Here is an 18,122-nt window from a genome sequence, read left to right on the forward strand (position 1 = left end):
ACACACGTTTTACCAAGGGAATTCATTTCCAATACATACATTGGCATGGTAAAGAGGCGTTTTATCTTATAAGAAAGCTTTAGAAGTTAATAGGAAGCAACAGCTCTACATTCATAATCTTGGATCCATCAACTCGGTACCTAACACGCTTCCCAACAATCTCAGCAGGCAACATGACATCCTCCAGCATTGCTTCATGAACAGCTGTAACCGTAAGGGTTCGCGTGCGGGGACGTTGAACAACAAAACCCTTCATTGGTGGCCTCAATATCCTCCGGGTGGCAATCAAAATTACACCCTACAGGTTTAATATGATTTAAACAGGTCAATGACAGAATGAAAAAAAGAAAGCAACTCAAAAGTAAGGAATAATCAAGATGAGATTGTTCAACAAGTCTTCTTACTGAGGGGGAAATACTTAGTAAGAGCGGGTTCAGAAGGGTCACAAAGAAATTCCTCAGGACAGAGGAGTAACTAGTAGCACATTCTTTTAATGACACACTCCCTGTGTTCAGTTCATTTCTTAAAAAGTCAATACATTTTTTAAGAAGAGGTAGAAATGTGTTGACTTTTCAAAAAATAAATGTGTCTCTAAAAGAGTGAGTTGTTAGCACTCTTCTGAAATGAATTCAAACTAACAAAAAAATGTCAATGAAAACAAATTAACTACTTAGTCTACAAAACAGAAATAACTTAAACTAAATTTACCTTGCCACTAAACTTCTTCTTGGACAAGTCTTACTGAAAGATTTTCTCAACCTGTAAGGGACATGAATAACAACAGTTTGTCAGCGAATCAGTAAAAACACAGGTCACAATACATACAGAAAACTCATGACCCTTCACACACACACAGAAGCATGTAATACTCATCCTTACACTGCTGAATTGATGTATAGATCCTTCAAATCACTTTTAAGCTCCTGAAAGTTATTTTCCAGATCATAAAATCCCTGTAATCTGCAACAACAAAAGTCAATAAAAAACATTTACACATTGGCAAAAAGTGCAACCACTCAACCAGCAACTGCATCCACAACAACATTCAAACAACACCTGCCCGACTGACTCTTCAAACTCAGTAGGATCAGCATCCTTACCCTTGTAGATTTTCTTCCTTGATGTGTACATCTTCACAAACTGCTGACAAAGAACAAAACTTGTGAGTGCATAACAAGAATAAGGACTCCCCACTTTTGTATAATCCTAATATTTTATAAAGAAAAAGTAAAAATGATAAGATTTTAGCTTGTAAGTAGTTACATAGAAACTATTCGATCTTGATTTTAACGCTAAATTAAGCTTTTCCACTGTTGTTTTATAGAAATTACTCAAAAAGTTGTACATTAAAAACTTAAAATGGATATCAAAATAGCTGTCAAACCACAATTAACTCTACATGTACATGCCTACAACATTTACGAATCATGGACTCAAATAATATGAGTAGGCTTAGTGATGACTCGTGCTCAACATAAAGTGGGAACAAGCTCGCCAAGCAGCGCCTGAGTGCAGAAATTGAGACCAGAGTTGTGGGAGTGTCCACCATATCCAAATGATTTTGAAATAGATACCTGCAGCAATAAAAATAATCACCTATTAATGGTAACACATAAAGTAAAACACAAAGTAAAAGTGAATTCGCATGGCTTGAAAGCACCACTTACCAAAACCAAGATGATGAAGAACAACATTTTGTAATTATCTATTACAGGTTAAACAAGCAAAAAAAATTGTCAGTTCTACAAATACATTGACAAATCTAATTCAATGATATGAGATTCATTTATAACTGTCAAAACCTTGTCATAAAATTAAAGCTGGGAATATTAGGCTTGACAGGATTCAGAAGACTATCAACATGATTATTGACTTACCATTTCAAATGGAGATCCTGAAGAATTTATACTGCCTCTCATGCCATGTGAGCAGCTGTATTTGGCAACACCCTGCACAATGCTAACAATTTGAAGGAGCAAAAATGGGAAGAATACAAAGAAATTGAAGCTGACTTAAAACAGATCAAGTTTTGACAAAACATTCCATAAAAATCTCTAACTAGTTATGTTTTTTCATGTCTTGAAACTAATTGTCTGGTGTTTGAATTGCGGAAGAGTCACACGAGTAAACCATCCTTTCCATTATTATTTCGCATCCTATCTTTAATAAGCATAATTACATGCTAAGTCAAACAGGTAGAACAGATTGAATATTAGGAAAAATAAAAAATAGCAGAGGACACATGTGATTTATCGCCTTTAGTACTAGAATTGATTGTGGCATATAGCACAGATGAAAATAAAATAATAGCATTTACATTTGGTAACTTTTCAACTAATTTCACATATCGAGTACCTCCAATTGATAATAAACATGTTAAGGAAGAAAAGATTAAAAGGAGTTCTTCTGATACTTTAAAACGAATTTCAAATTAATTGAAATCCACAATTAACACGACATACCTAAATCATGGACTCATAAATATGAGCAGGTTAAGTGACGACTCTTGCTCAACTTGAAATGCCTGCAATAAAAATAAATCACCTATCAATTAAGGTTAATAGAGAAAAAAAAAGTAAAAAGGAAAGTTATTTAGCTTGTTAGCACAACATACCCAAACCATTTGACAGCATGTTTCTTCCGACTACGTTCTTCTTCGAAGTCATTATTTGAAACTCGAACAAGGCTAAAAGAGTCAGTCAACTAGGCCATCATTCAATTTCCTTTTTTTTTCTTTGGTATAAAGAGGGCATATTCCGCACCTTTTCACGGTGGCAATATTTAACCAAGTGAGAGTGCTGGTCTCAAATGTGAATTTGAGGGCATGAAAGGTCCCTTTGTCGATGTTTGCAGAGTCCATTAAGTCATATTTCCATAGGAATGTGTGAAATCCCATGTCATCTTCCATTTGAAACAAACTCTTGTTCAAAGATTTTTCCAGCTGATCATCATCGCAACGAAGTTCGTGTGTGCGGCCATCAGATTCATATGTTAAGCTGAATCTAAGATAATCACAAAATGGATTTTGCAAAACGACACACACAGCCAAACCAGAGACCCTGTTATCATGCCACATATTTAGAGAATCTTTATCCAAAGTCAATGAATTCCCCTCACAATGATAAGGGAACCAATGGGGAACTGCACTCCCTGGAAAGCAATAGTACACAGACCTATATGCACCCTCAATGATCCTACGCCTGGCATCTTCCACAATATTACAATGAGCACTTGGATTGTGTTCACCACTACTGGTTAAATTAAATATGAAGGTACCCTCTTTGGAATCCGACGGGTTTGGCACCACTCTTGTAATGGATGGGCAATTAAATGCCAATAACTTTTTCATAGATGGTGGAAGTGCCGGGATACATTCAAGCTTTTTGCATCGACTTACATCAAGTGATTCCAAGCGTGAAAGATGAGCAATACTCTCCGGAAGGCTAACAATTCCGATATTTCTCAGTGATAATTTCGTTAATGATGATGACAAGCGAACTATGTCATTTGGGATTTCTGTTAATTTATCACAGGATTCAATGTAAAGGCAAGAGAGAAGGTTTAGATTGCCAATGGTGTTTGGAAGTGACTCTAGATCATGAGACGCTATACGCAAGGTTTGAAGACCCACCAAGCGGTCCAATGATGAAGGGAGTTCTTTAATTTTTGTACCTATTAACCCAATGTGAGTAAAACTTTCTGCAGGCTCCAAGATCTCTGGGAAGGTCTTTAGCTTTGAGCAACCAGTTAAATCAAGTCCTGTCAACTTCAATTTGAAAATGCTGCTGGGAAAAGTTTTAAGTGATTCACAGTAGCGAAGATCTAACTTGCAAAGTTTGGTGAGTGTTCCAATGGAAGACGGAATCATCTTCAACCTATGGCAATTGAACAAGTTCAATTCTTCAAGCCCGACCAAACGGTGCAAGGATGAAGGTAGTTTTTGTATTGATGTTCGCACCAAAGAAAGCACCGCTAAGTTTTCCATTGGCTCTTCTATTTCAGGGAAATTTACCAAATCTAGGCAACAATCTAGATAAAGTCTTCTTAGCAATATCAACTTACAAACGTCAGCTGGAAGACTTTTAAGGTATGAACAATCACTGAGGTCTAACCAACAGAGCTCATGGATAAATCCCGACGGTGTAATTCCTCTTAATTTTCCAAGATCATTTGAATATTCTACATCCAGACATCGTGCATCATCGTAAATTTCTTTGGCTCCTGAGAATTCACCAACCGCCCTAGTTCCACATATTGAAAACTCGTTGAGTCGCCAACAATTATAGAGCCCCACTAATCCAAAAGATCTTGATAGAATATTGCTACGAATATTCAAACTCGTAAGCTCAACACAACTATTTAACCATAAAAGTTTGAGCTCGTTGAGGAAACCGGAGGAGTGAACTTGAATCAAGCTTCTACAACAATCGAGAATTATTTCCTCAATATTTGGAAACTTAAAAAGGTCTGGTATTTGAATCAGATTCGAAGAAAAACTGAGATCGAGTCTTTTCAAATTAGGTAATTCCTGATGCAAAAGTAAATAATTAGGTGACAAGAAAGTACGTAAACTTAATCCTATATACATGGCATAATGAACAAAAGTGCTATATATTATTATACATATATAAAGCAGGAAGAGCATTCAATTCTATACTGATAAAATTGAAAATCGAACACTATTCATAATTCATAAATAAAATACAAAGGAATTAAGATTGACGTACCAGGTCATCCTCCGAAAGTTGTTCAAGATGGCTATTGCGCATGTAAAGTTTAACAAGATTTTTTCGACGAGAGCTCAGCAGCAAAGATCTTAGAGGAAATCCCTCCCAACAAAGAATTTGTAAACAATCCGGAAGATTTTTTCGACGAGAGCTCAGCAGCAAAGATCTTAGAGGAAATCCCTCCCAACAAAGAATTTGTAAACAATCCGGAAGACTTTCAAGAAATGTAGGAGGAAGGTTCATATTTGATTGACCTTGCCCGAATAAAGTATTGTTAGAAGTCCCACATTGGCTAGAGATAAGGCCAATCAAGTGTTTATAAGGGTTGTGCAAACCTCAACTCTTGAGCTAGCTTTTGTGGTTGAGTATAGGCCTCCCAATTTCTAATATGGTATCAGAGCCTATCCTAGATCCATTTGTTGTGTGGAGACCTCCCATATTTGGGCCACCCGTTGTTGTTCCCACGTTCCAGTCTGTTCAATCCTGGACGTGAGGGGGTGTGTTAGAAGTCCCACATTGGCTAGAGATAAGGCCAATCAAGTGTTTATAAGAGTTGAGGTTGTGCAAACCTCAACTCTTGAGCTAGCTTTTGTGGTTGAGTATAGGCCTCCCAATTTCTAATATGGTATCAGAGCCTATCCTAGATCCATTTGTTGTGGAGACCACCCATATTTGGGCCACCCGTTGCTAACACACCCCCTCACGTCCAGGATTTGAACAGACTGGAACGTGGGAACAACAACGGGTGGCCCAAATATGGGATGTCTCCACACAACAAATGGATCTAGGATAGGCTCTGATACCATATTAGAAATTGGGAGGCCTATACTCAACCACAAAAGCTAGCTCAAGAGTTGAGGTTTGCACAACCCTTATAAACACTTGATTGGCCTTATCTCTAGCCAATATGGGACTTCTAACATATACTTATAGAAATAGAGTATTCTCAGACTATGCATGTTTTTGAAAGTTTCAGGATCAAGTTCATCTTCTTCTATTTTGCACACGCCGAGGAAATTGATTGCATCCGTCCCCTAGAAGTAAATACAAGGAATTAGAGATAAGTAAACATGAAAGAACATGGTTGCATGAAATTTAATAGCAGCTAAGTGCTTAGTAGTATGTGAGAAGTAAGGCCACTATACTATGTGAAATATCAAGAGGGGTTTAAGATGCAAAAGAATATACCTGCTTGTTATAAATTTCTTCATACTTGCATAAACCAACATGTTTTCTAGGATTGTTGTTGACGTGTTGTTGACTAACAATTTGTAGGCCCATTTCCAGTATTAGATCATGCATCACGATTTGATGGTGCGAAATAGATATAAGTCCCCTATCTTTAAGAACATCCATTCCAATGTGAGCAGAAAAACCACAACCATCTAGTAAATCCAGTGCTATGTCCTCAAGTTCGCCTACATAGAAGCAAACAATCTCAAGAAATATGTCCTTCTCTTCATCATCCAGCCCATCATAACTTAATTTCAACACATTGAAAACCTCATGATGGGGAAACTTTTGCAGCTTTTTTAGCATACTTTCCCATACTTTGATTGATTTACCACAAAGCAACCTGCCCAAAACATTGAGAACTAATGGAACCCCTTGAGCATATTCTAATACCCTTTCTACCAAGGTCTTATAAGTTTTTACAGAAGGGTTCTGTTTAAAGGCATTTAAATTGAAGAGTTGTAGGGAGTCTTCATCACTCATCTTTGTGACTTGATATATTTTATCTTCTTCAGCTTTCTGAAGCGCCTGCTTGTCTCTGCTAGTGATAACGATTCTACTTCCCTGGCCGAAGTTGTCATGTCCACCAACTAATTCTTTAAGTTGATTTGAATCTTTGAGATCATCAAGAATAAGGAGAACCCTTGCTCGTTTGATCCTTTCAATTGCATAATCCAATCCATTGGAAGGGATAGCTTCGTTGTCTAGAAGTTCGGAAAAGATTTTTGCTTGTAGAGAGTCTATTCCAACTCTTTCTATTTCTTTATGGGCATGTAAAACACAGCAGCTGGAACTGAACTTGGAAGCCAGTTTGTTATGTAGTGCTCGAGCAAGTGTAGTTTTACCTATTCCTCCCATGCCCTAGATTCCTATGATCCGAACACCTTCTGTCTCAAGTTGCAACAAGGACTCCATCTGTGCAATATGTTTGTCGATTCCAACCATTCCTTGATCATCAGTACTTGAGAAAGAACGATTTAATTTTTTTACAATATCTTCCACAATACCATCAACAACCTTGATTTCTGGTCTGGAACATACAAATGGAACTAGAGCATTAGTCTTCCTGGTGTCATCCTATTAACCTTGATTTAACCCTATATATTATAATTAAGGCCATCCTATTAATGTAATAAAAAATAATCAAGGCAAAACATAGTCACCTGGTGTCATCTACACTGTTGCCTTTGAGTCCAGCTGCATTGTTTAGAGCAACTTTCCAACTCTTTATTTCTTCCTCGTCAAACCGCTTTTGATTGATATGGTCAGCGAAAGCTTTTTCATAACTCCCCTGTTGATACTTAATAGTTGCTGGTTCCACCTTGTAGAAAACCGGTATCACATGCCTTCCATATTTCTCCTTGCATTCCCAGATCTTCACAAGTTCCTTCAGACACCACGCCGAAGAAGCATAGTTTTGAGAGAAAATGATGACATAAATCATGGACTCTTCAATCCCTGTGTAGAGCTCATCTGAGATCTTATTACCTCTGTCTATGTTGTAATCTATGAATGTTTTGATTTTTTTCTAGACAAGTTTATCGTTAAGATAAGTTGTGAAGCTGTTACGAGTGTCCACCCCTCTAAAGCTCAAAAACACTTCATACTTTGTAGCAGGAGAAGGATGAGCCATAACACTTGTTGCAGCAGCAGCCGAAGAAGAGCTCCCAGACATTTATTGTAATCAAATTTTCTTTGTTTATGGTGGTTATCTTTTTGTGCAAAGTTACGAGTGTCCACCCCTTCCGTTTATACTATCTTGGCTTCGGCCCATGATTGAATGAAAGTACCATCATTGACCACACAAAAAAGATAAGCCTTTTCCCATGTGCTTGCCGACATTGAGCTCTCTGCCCACTTGTTTGACGTTCTTCATCATTACTGTTTTTACTCGTTCGTTGCACATTAAAATTTACTATTATATTTTAAAAATCAATAAATATTTTGATTAATTACACCACCGTCGGTGCATAGAAATTAATCTCATAAAAATTTAAGATACTAAGAATGAAAAAACAATCATAATAAATTTGTAAATATTTATTTTTTTTTGGAAAATAAAAATGTAAATATTTTGATAAAAACTTAAATTCAGACACTTAATTTTAGTGTTTTGTACCATACACTAAATTAACAAATATAAAGATTATGAAAAATACATGAATTAACTGACCAAATCTTCATTTTTGCACTGGTACAACTTTATTTTATTTGCCAAGATGTGTAGTTGTGTGATGCATTGAAGGTATGGTTCTTGTTGTCTAGATATGTAATCGTACATAGATATATAATTATTGTTTAAATTATTTTAAAATTATTAAAAATACACTTAAATCATATAAAATGAATTTTAAATTTTTTTTAACATGAACAATTTTCATGTAAAATATTCCTCCTCATGTAAGCTTATAACACTAATATGTTAGCATAAATACATTTATAGTACATATATAAATATACATTCTTAAATTATGAAAAGATAATAAAATTAATTATATTAAATTTATTTTTCTATTAAATTTAACATTAATTTAGGGTTAAGTCGGAGAACCTAAGAGTTAAATCGTGTTAGCCAACGTTTTAATTTTTAAAGTTTTTCAATATACACGAGATAACCGGTTTAATTATTGACTCAATGGTTCGATCAATAATGTATTAACCTAGTGCTATGACAGAATCGATGACCAGTTCAAATTCAATACAATTCAATTGAAATTCAATTTTTTTCTTTAATTTTTTAAAATTTTAATTTGATTGTTTTTAATTTTTATGGTTAAATGTTCGATTTTTATTGCAACACACTATTACTTTTAGGTAGCGTTTGTTGACGGAACAGAACATGACAGAATATAACGGAACGGGACAAAACAGGATGTAACAGGACAATTATGTTTTGTGTGTTGTGTTTGCTAACTCCAAGTCAATATAACAGAACCATGATTTTAATTACATATATAACCTTGCATGTTTAATATTTGATTGATGAAAATAAATTGAACTTAATTGAAGATTTTGCATAGAAACTGTTTGTTTATGCTTACTTCATGAAATAATCACTAATTTCTTTAAAATAATCACTTATATATTGTTTAAGTTGTTTCACTATGCTATTGAAAAAAGCACAAACCTAATTATTTATTTAAGCTATTTTAAGTGTGTTTGTTTAAATTAAAAATATTGATTTTTACTATAATTTTTTCAGAGATTTTGAGAAAAACATAAGTTGATTCGTTTTTTACTACTCTAATTAAAATCAATTTTTTTTCATCTCCTCTCATCTATCATCATAGATTTTCATTAAAAATTAAAGTAACTGTTACAAATAATCTGTTTTGAGCTTCAACTGAAACAAACACAAAAAATGATTTTTGATTTTAAAAGTTATTTTTTTATTAAAAAGTGATTTTTCCAAAATAAGTTGAATCAAACGCACTCTAATTGGCTCGTTTATCATTGCTTACAAAAACTGATTTTACTTTTGCAAAAATAATTGATTTTATTTTAATTAAGTCGATTCGTGTTTGACTAGTCTAATTAAAATCACTTTTTTTTATCCCCTCTCATCTATCATCATAGATTTTCATGATAAGTTAAAGTAATTGTTTTAAATAATATGTTTTTAACTTCAGCTGAAACAAACACAAAAAGTGATGTTTTGATTAAAAAGTGATTTTTATTAAAAAGTGATTCTTTTTTCCAAAATAAGTTGAATCGAACGCACTCTAATTGACTCATTTATCATTGCTTACAAAAAGTGATTTCACTTTTGAAAAAATAAATAATTTTATTTTAAGTGATTTTTTGAAAAAGTAGATTTTCATTTAATGTTGTCTACAAATATAATAAGTGCTTTCAATTTTAGAAGTGATTTTTGTAACGCCCCGATTTCTCGAGTGTTACACAGTAACTAATTAACCAATTTTCGTAAAGAGTTTTCGTCGATTCATTTATTAATCTTGAATTAATGATAAAAGTTCAATTTTACAAAATTCTCGAAACTTAACCATTTCAAACTTGCGGAAATAATCATCAACGTAAACCTCAAACTTTATTAATCATTGAAAAGAGTATGAAATAAATATCCGGAAGAAAACTTCAAAGTAAATTACATCAAGTTAAACTATCTCAACTAAAATAAAGTAATGGTTCAATACTTCCAAAACTCGGTACTCTCAACCCAAAAGAAAAATGGATGTCTCACAATCCAACCAAATCCTTGGCCCCTTCCTCTTTATCTTCTTCCTCTTCATCAGAAGTGTAGTCGTCATCCGGTAGTGGCTCGTCACGTAGCATCAACTCCCAAGAATGAGTCGTCGCCATTATCTTCACGACCATCTACCCCCCTCCCCCCAAATAAACACATAGCAAACAAGCAGGGTCAGGTCCAACAAAAAGAATGATAATGACAAAATCAACAACAACATAATATAAGTACATTATATGTCTTTTATGGGAAAGAGTCAGTTACTAACGGAATCTCACATCACACAACCCACCAATCCTGCCTTGGTCAATCACTTACATCCGCAGATGTACAATCACGTGAAGCTGCAATACTTCACAAAAATCTCATGGTGACCGCAGTCAACCAAACACGTGGAGCCGCAATGATCCACAAAATCTCTAGGTGACCGCAGTCAACCTTTTCACGTGGAGACCAACAGTCAATCCACAATTCTCCCTCGCGTGCAAGCCCATCGTTCTCATGGACTATAGTCTACACTAGACCTATGCCCATATTATTCACATTTACTTGCAAGCGAGTTAATTACACGTTTCTCTTTGTTTAAGTCTCTAAAGTCAACCTAGAGTCTTACATCAACATCGCATAAATACAACAATTAAACGATCACAGACACATCGGGAATTACAGCTAGATGAGCGACCCTTTGAACAATTTCCAATAATATCACAATTCACGTAAGGCATAGCATAAACTTACACTTACGCATGGCACAACATGGCATAAATTATCAAAGAAGGTAACATAAGGCTTATGCATGGAAAACAACACATTTTCGCAACTTAGCTTTTTGGACAGCAGAAACAACGTTCATTGAAACTGGTCTACAGAATGCGTCCTCCAACAAAAAATCATGTATAATATCTTTCTGAAAAGATATTTTAAAGATCTACAACTCTCTAGTTAAAATAATTTTCATTTGAGACCCAGAATTATGTGATATTACTCCTTAAAGTTTCTGTCCGACACAGGGAAACACAGCAGGTATGACAGTTACCCAAAACGACCTACAACACACAATACTAGACCAAAATTTATGATCTTTATATGCCTGGAAATCTCTTTCGAAGATCTACAATTTGTATGTTAATCATTTCTTTATTTGGCGACCAGAAACAAGTGAAAATAGGACCTGAAGTTTACTGTCCAGCACAAAAATCTGACAGAGAATGCATTTGCCATCAATTTCGTTTTAGCCATTCTATTCTAAGGGTTCTAAGTCATCTACCAGCATCAAATATAGTAACATGTTCACAGTGTAACCCAATATCACATGGAAAAAGTCCAGCACACATCGCATATTCAAAACCCCAAGCACATCAATCAAGTTCATACATAAAATCATGTCAAAGCATGGCAATATGGCCTAGACATGCTACCCAACTCCTAGGACCAGCCCTTACCCTGTTTTAGAGCTTGAAAATAGAAAGAAAGAAGATGCTTCTCCTGCTGTCCAAACCTCCTTGGCTTGCTCTCGGTCTCTCCCACTTCCACTCGCGATCTCTCTCCCTCTCGCAAGCTCTCTCTCGCGCGCGCGTCGTGAGTGGTGGTGGCGGCGACCTCCCCCCTTGCTCTCTCGAGTTCTCTCATTGTTCTCTCTCTGGTTTTTCACGTGAAGAGATGGGGTGCAGTTTCTGTTCTGAATGAGGGAAAGAAGATAGGGTTTTCCCCTTAATCCCATGCAAACCACAAGTGGGCTAGGGTTTGGTTTTCCCTTTTCAAGCCCAAATCTCATCACCTTTGACCCAATTATTTAAAAACCCTAACCCGGTCTTATTTAATTAAAAACCTACTCCTTTTAATTAAATAACCTGACCAAATTCGGAATTAAAATAAAAATGCACAAATTAATTCACTGGCACTTTACTGCCAGAACTACACTCGGTAAAATTCGAATATCTCGAGCTACAGGGGTCGGAATGACCTGATTCCACTTCGAGAATTTTCTACACTTAAAGGGCTACAACTCTCTTGAAGGAAGGTTTCCCAAATGAGGTCTTTAAGACCCTCTAAAAATTCACACAAGTTGACAGGCGTAATCTGTCAAAACTCAAACTTAGCCAAAAGTCTCATTTAATTCAATCTATCACTTCAGCATTACATAGGTAAGTCTAGGGTCTTACAATACCACCCTCCTTAAAAATAGCTTCATCCTCGAAAATACTATAGGAAGACATACCACGCTTCCATTGCGCACTCTGATATTCCCTACAAATTTCCCAGTCGTCTCGACGCATAGGTTATTGTCCTTAGTCTCATCTTTCTGGTCTTCACGTGACATCTCTAATGGTCTAGTTCCACATCATTCTCACAAAGGGAATGCGTCTCTCCTTAACGTTCCTTTCATAGTCCAACACCAACTATCATTCCGATCACCATTTTCCAATATCAAGTTGATCAGGCTCAATATCCAAAAGATGACAATCAGGAAAAATATTTGGTAAGGATGTTCAAGTCACTCTCATTTCACTGTCTATAACCTAGACACCCGTCGTAGAACCTCACGGAACTCTCCCGTTAGAACACGACCCAAACTGCCTCACTGCGGTCACACAAAACAACAAAAGTTTAAGTCAAACAGGTGTTATGCTCATGCCGGTACACGTTGGTCGGCGTCCCGCCCAGGTGATCCGGATGCAACATCAACAGCTCAGACACGGGAAAACAAACTTTTCGGACACCGAGCTCAAAGGTTCCATCCACCAATTCACTCGTTCAGTAGTTCCATCCACCACCTAGTCCATTCGACGGTTCCATCCACCATCTGGTTTGTTCGATCTATGGTTCCATCCACCATATACGATCGTTGGTTCCATCCACCAATCCCGTCTTTCCTGATGGTTCCATCCACCATCTCGGTCTGACCAATGGTTCCATCCACCATTCCTGCTTCACCGATGGTTCCATCCATCATCTCATCGACCTTGATGGTTCCATCCACCATGACGCACTCCATTCACTGGCTCCATCCGCCATCTCATCGACCTTGATGGTTCCATCCACCATCTTGATCGACGCACTCTGTTCACTGGCTCCATCTGCCATCCTTTTCTTAGCCGATGGTTCCATTCACCATCTTTGCTAAGTAAGGAAAAACAAAATCGAGAGTGTAACACAATCACACAAAACACCACAAAAACGTAAGGAAGACATTGACTCGGTCAATGTTCTTCCCCGCCTCTATGACTCAATGATGAGCATTCAGCACACCAAATCATATCACACACATAAATCACAAACTATTCACAAAATGAGATAATACCAATTATTATTTATTTTACCAAAATAGACACAAAGTCTCGATGTGGTCAGGCGTGTCCCACTTGGAGCGTCCCTTCCAATCTCAATCCTTGGGTAAGCGACAACCCTTAATTAAAACATCCTTTCAATCCCTCACTTTTCTTCGATCTTACAAGTAGTGTCAGCACGCATCCCAAAACCTGGGAGACGTCATGCAAGTTCACCTCAAGGGTGACATACAAGGCAACAACAACCCTTAGATATCTAGCAATCATCTTCAGATAGACCTAGTTATCACGCTCGTACTAGGGCACTAGGCGCCAAATCCAAGTCCAATTGATCAACCGTTTATAAGCTAATCATCATCTCAATACCTAACAATCCATACGTCATCTCTTGTTTCAGAACTATCCTCATTCAGACCTTAAATCAATCTTTCACTTATCCACAAGTCAAATTATAGCCTATTTTAAGTCTGAAATCTCTGCATAACTCATAATTCATTCCCTTCAAGATCAAACCATATACTGTGCCTCTAGGGACTTAGCCCAACGTTCGCTCCCTAGATTTTAATCTTCAAAGGTTCAATTGCTATCGTCACAACTAAAACCATTAAATCTCTTATTCATACCTGTCTCCCAACTCTCAAGGACAATCTTAACCCCTAAGGTTTTAATCCAGCTTAGTCAATCTCACTTAGTAATCCTAACACATTTCTCTGAAATCCATATCAACATTCTCATGTATTCAACTTATGCTAAAACTTTCTTTCTCTAGCTTGATTACTATGACACCAATCAACTTCTTAATCTCTCAATCCAATTCTAACAAACTTTAAGTCCTACACAATTAGGACAAGAATTTATGGACTTAAAATCTAAACCTTCACCGAGTTCGCACCAATAACGTCCTCTAACTCTTCAACAATTTTTAGATGAATATTCATTTCTTAGCACTACGACTTCTTCACAAAGGGATCAAATACCTAACAAAACTCATCTCTCAGATTTGACCAACATATATCAATTCCTATCAACCTTTCTATCATGGTCCATCACCAGCTACAATTCTGAATATCACCCCCCTTCAATATTAAGTCGATTAGGCTTAATATGTCGAAGATGAAAATTTATAAAAAAATCACTGGAAAGGTCAATGAGTCCCTATCATCCCGTAGCCACATAAATTGAGATCATATCCCATCGATTCAATTTCTAATACTTCAACCTCAAAAATCATGTACCCTTGACATCTCATCTCTGGAATTCATAAGTCATTCCACTAAGATTCATCCTTAGCTTCTACCTTCGCCTCTTGACATGTCAAACACGTTGATACATACTCGACTACTCGTTTCTTCATCCCAGTCCACCAGAAATGAAGTTTTAAGTCTGATACATCTTTGTCATTCCCGAATGAATACTTAATCTACTCTTATGACCCTCATCCAAGATCAACTTCCTCAAAATATCTTGACATAGAGTCAACACTTAATCTCAAGTATCACGGCAATGATACTAATCAGAGACATTCTCACAGTCAAGCAAACATCTTAGCAAACAAGTCTACCTAATCTCACCGCGAAGCTTTGAAAACATCTTTATCAAAAACAAAAACAAAAAACACAACGAGTTCGGAAACTCGTAAGCCCAAAACCCTTAATGCTCTGGTTTCTCAACCGGAGCTCTGATACCACAATGTAACGCCCCGATTTCTCGAGTGTTACACAGTAACTAATTAACCAATTTTCGTAAAGAGTTTTCGTCGATTCATTTATTAATCTTGAATTAATGGTAAAAGTTCAATTTTACAAAATTCTCGAAACTTAACCATTTCAAACTTGCGGAAATAATCATCAACGTAAACCTCAAACTTTATTAATCATTGAAAAGAGTATGAAATAAATATCCGGAAGAAAACTTCAAAGTAAATTACATCAAGTTAAACTATCTCAACTAAAATAAAGTAATGGTTCAATACTTCCAAAACTCGGTACTCTCAACCCAAAAGAAAAATGGATGTCTCACAACCCAACCATATCCTTGGCCCCTTCCTCTTTATCTTCTTCCTCTTCATCAGAAGTGTAGTCGTCATCCGGTAGTGGCTCGTCACGTAGCATCAACTCCCAAGAATGAGTCGTCGCCATTATCTTCACGACCATCTACCCCCCCCCCCCCAAAATAAACACATAGCAAACAAGCAGGGTCAGGTCCAACAAAAAGAATGATAATGACAAAATCAACAACAACATAATATAAGTACATTATATGTCTTTTATGGGAAAGAGTCAGTTACTAACGGAATCTCACATCACACAACCCACCAATCCTGCCTTGGCCAATCACTTACATCCGCAGATGTACAATCACGTGAAGCTGCAATACTTCACAAAAATCTCATGGTGACCGCAGTCAACCAAACACGTGGAGCCGCAATGATCCACAAAATCTCTAGGTGACCGCAGTCAACCTTTTCACGTGGAGACCAACAGTCAATCCACAATTCTCCCTCGCGTGCAAGCCCATCGTTCTCATGGGCTATAGTTTACACTAGACATATGCCCATATTATTCACATTTACTTGCAAGCGAGTTAATTACACGTTTCTCTTTGTTTAAGTCTCTAAAGTCAACCTAGAGTCTTACATCAACATCGCATAAATACAACAATTAAACGATCACAGACACATCGGGAATTACAGCTAGATGAGCGACCCTTTGAACAATTTTCAATAATATCACAATTCACGTAAGGCATAGCATAAACTTACACTTACGCATGGCACAACATGGCATAAATTATCAAATAAGGTTACATAAGGCTTATGCATGGAAAACAACACATTTTCGCAACTTAGCTTTTTGGACAGCAGAAACAACGTTCATTGAAACTGGTCTACAGAATGCGTCCTCCAACAAAAAATCATGTATAATATCTTTCTGGAAATCTATTTTAAAGATATACAACTCTCTAGTTAAAATAATTTTCATTTGAGCCCCAGAATTAGGTGATATTACTCCTTAAAGTTTCTGTCCGACACAGGGAAAAACAGCAGGTATGACAGTTACCCAAAACGACCTACAACACAATACTATACCAAAATTTATGATCTTTATATGCCTGGAAAGCTCTTTCGAAGCTCTACAATTTGTATGTTAATCATTTCTTTATTTGGCGACCAGAAACAAGTGAAAATAGGACCTGAAGTTTACTTCCCAGCACAGAAATCTGACAGAGAATGCATTTGCCATCAATTTCGTTTTAGCCATTCTATTCTAAGGGTTCTAAGTCATCTACCAGCATCAAATATAGTAACATGTTCACAGTGTAACCCAATATCACATGGAAAAAGTCCAGCACACATCGCATATTCAAAACCCCAAGCACATCAATCAAGTTCATACATAAAATCATGTCAAAGCATGGCAATATGGCCTAGACATGCTACCCAACTCCTAGGACCAGCCCTTACCTTGTTTTAGAGCTTGAAAATAGAAAGAAAGAAGATGCTTCTCCTGCTGTCCAAACCTCCTTGGCTTGCTCTCGGTCTCTCCCACTTCCACTCGCGATCTCTCTCCCTCTCGCCAGCTCTCTCTCGCGCGCGCGTCGTGAGTGGTGGTGGCGGCGACCTCCCCCCTTGCTCTCTCGAGTTCTCTCATTGTTCTCTCTCTGGTTTTTCACGTGAAGAGATGGGGTGCAGTTTCTGTTCTGAATGAGGGAAAGAAAATAGGGTTTTCCCCTTAATCCCATGCAAACCACAAGTGGGCTAGGGTTTGGTTTTCCTTTTTCAAGTCCAAATCTCATCACCTTTGACCCAATTATTTAAAAACCCTAACCCGGTCTTATTTAATTAAAAACCTACTCCTTTTAATTAAATAACCTGACCAAATTCGGAATTAAAATAAAAATGCACAAATTAATTCGCTGGCACTTTACTGCCAGAACCACACTCGGTAAAAGTCAAATATCTCGAGCTACAGGGGTCGGAATGACCTGATTCCACTTCGAGAATTTTCTAAACTTAGAGGGCTACAACTCTCTTGAAGGAAGGTTTCCCAAATGAGGTCTTTAAGACCCTCTAAAAATTCACACAAGTTGACAGGCGTAATCTGTCAAAACTCAAACTTAGCCAAAAGTTTCATTTAATTCAATCTATCACTTAAGCATTACATAGGTAAGTCTAGGGTCTTACAATACCACCCTCCTTAAAAATAGTTTCGTCCTCGAAACTACTATAGGAAGACATACCATGCTTCCATTGCGCACTCTGATATTCCCTACAAATTTCCCAGTCGTCTCGACGCATAGGTTATTGTCATTAGTCTCATCTTTCTGGTCTTCACGTGACATCTCTAATGGTCTAGTTCCACATCATTCTCACAAAGGGAATGCGTCTCTCCTTAACGTTCCTTTCATAGTCCAACACCAACTATCATTCCGATCACCATTTTCCAATATCAAGTTGATCAGGCTCAATATCCAAAAGATGACAATCAGGAAAAATATTTGGTAAGGATGTTCAAGTCACTCTCATTTCACTGTCTATAACCTAGACACCCGTCGTAGAACCTCACGGAACTCTCCCGTTAGAACACGACCCAAACTGCCTCGTTGCGGTCACACAAAACAACAAAAGTTTAAGTCAAACAGGTGTTATGCTCATGCCGGTACACGTTGGTC

At 37.0% G+C, this 18,122-nt stretch overlaps 2 protein-coding genes across 4 annotated transcripts; both read right to left on the reverse strand.

The window, feature by feature from the left end:
* Positions 1-281: 281 nt before the first annotated feature.
* LOC130729408 (disease resistance protein RPV1-like) lies at positions 282-7,693 on the reverse strand. Of its 3 annotated transcripts, none has more exons than XM_057581161.1 (9): positions 4,728-5,430; positions 2,615-4,528; positions 2,463-2,524; positions 1,878-1,949; positions 1,668-1,705; positions 1,101-1,574; positions 880-960; positions 709-759; positions 282-298 (listed from the first exon to the last, which is right to left on the reverse strand). In XM_057581161.1, the coding sequence occupies exons 1-2, from the start codon at positions 4,968-4,970 to the stop codon at positions 2,696-2,698; spliced, it is 2,076 nt and encodes a 691-aa protein (XP_057437144.1). In that variant the 5' UTR covers positions 4,971-5,430; the 3' UTR covers positions 282-298; positions 709-759; positions 880-960; positions 1,101-1,574; positions 1,668-1,705; positions 1,878-1,949; positions 2,463-2,524; positions 2,615-2,695. The 3 variants fall into 3 exon arrangements, with proteins under 3 accessions (XP_057437144.1, XP_057437146.1, XP_057437147.1); XM_057581163.1 differs by having other exon boundaries at positions 1,057-1,574; XM_057581164.1 differs by lacking the exons at positions 282-298; positions 709-759; positions 880-960; ... (2 more) ...; positions 1,878-1,949; positions 2,463-2,524 and adding exons at positions 5,916-6,990; positions 7,124-7,693 and having other exon boundaries at positions 4,389-4,528; positions 4,728-5,761.
* LOC130719730 (TMV resistance protein N-like) lies at positions 6,822-7,635 on the reverse strand. Its single transcript, XM_057570342.1, has 3 exons — positions 7,530-7,635; positions 7,124-7,466; positions 6,822-6,990 (listed from the first exon to the last, which is right to left on the reverse strand). Exons 1-3 carry the CDS (start codon positions 7,633-7,635, stop codon positions 6,822-6,824), a joined length of 618 nt encoding a protein of 205 aa, XP_057426325.1.
* Positions 7,694-18,122: the final 10,429 nt, after the last annotated feature.

This window comes from Lotus japonicus, chromosome 1, assembly GCF_012489685.1.
Source record: "Lotus japonicus ecotype B-129 chromosome 1, LjGifu_v1.2".
Taxonomy (NCBI): domain Eukaryota; kingdom Viridiplantae; phylum Streptophyta; class Magnoliopsida; order Fabales; family Fabaceae; genus Lotus; species Lotus japonicus.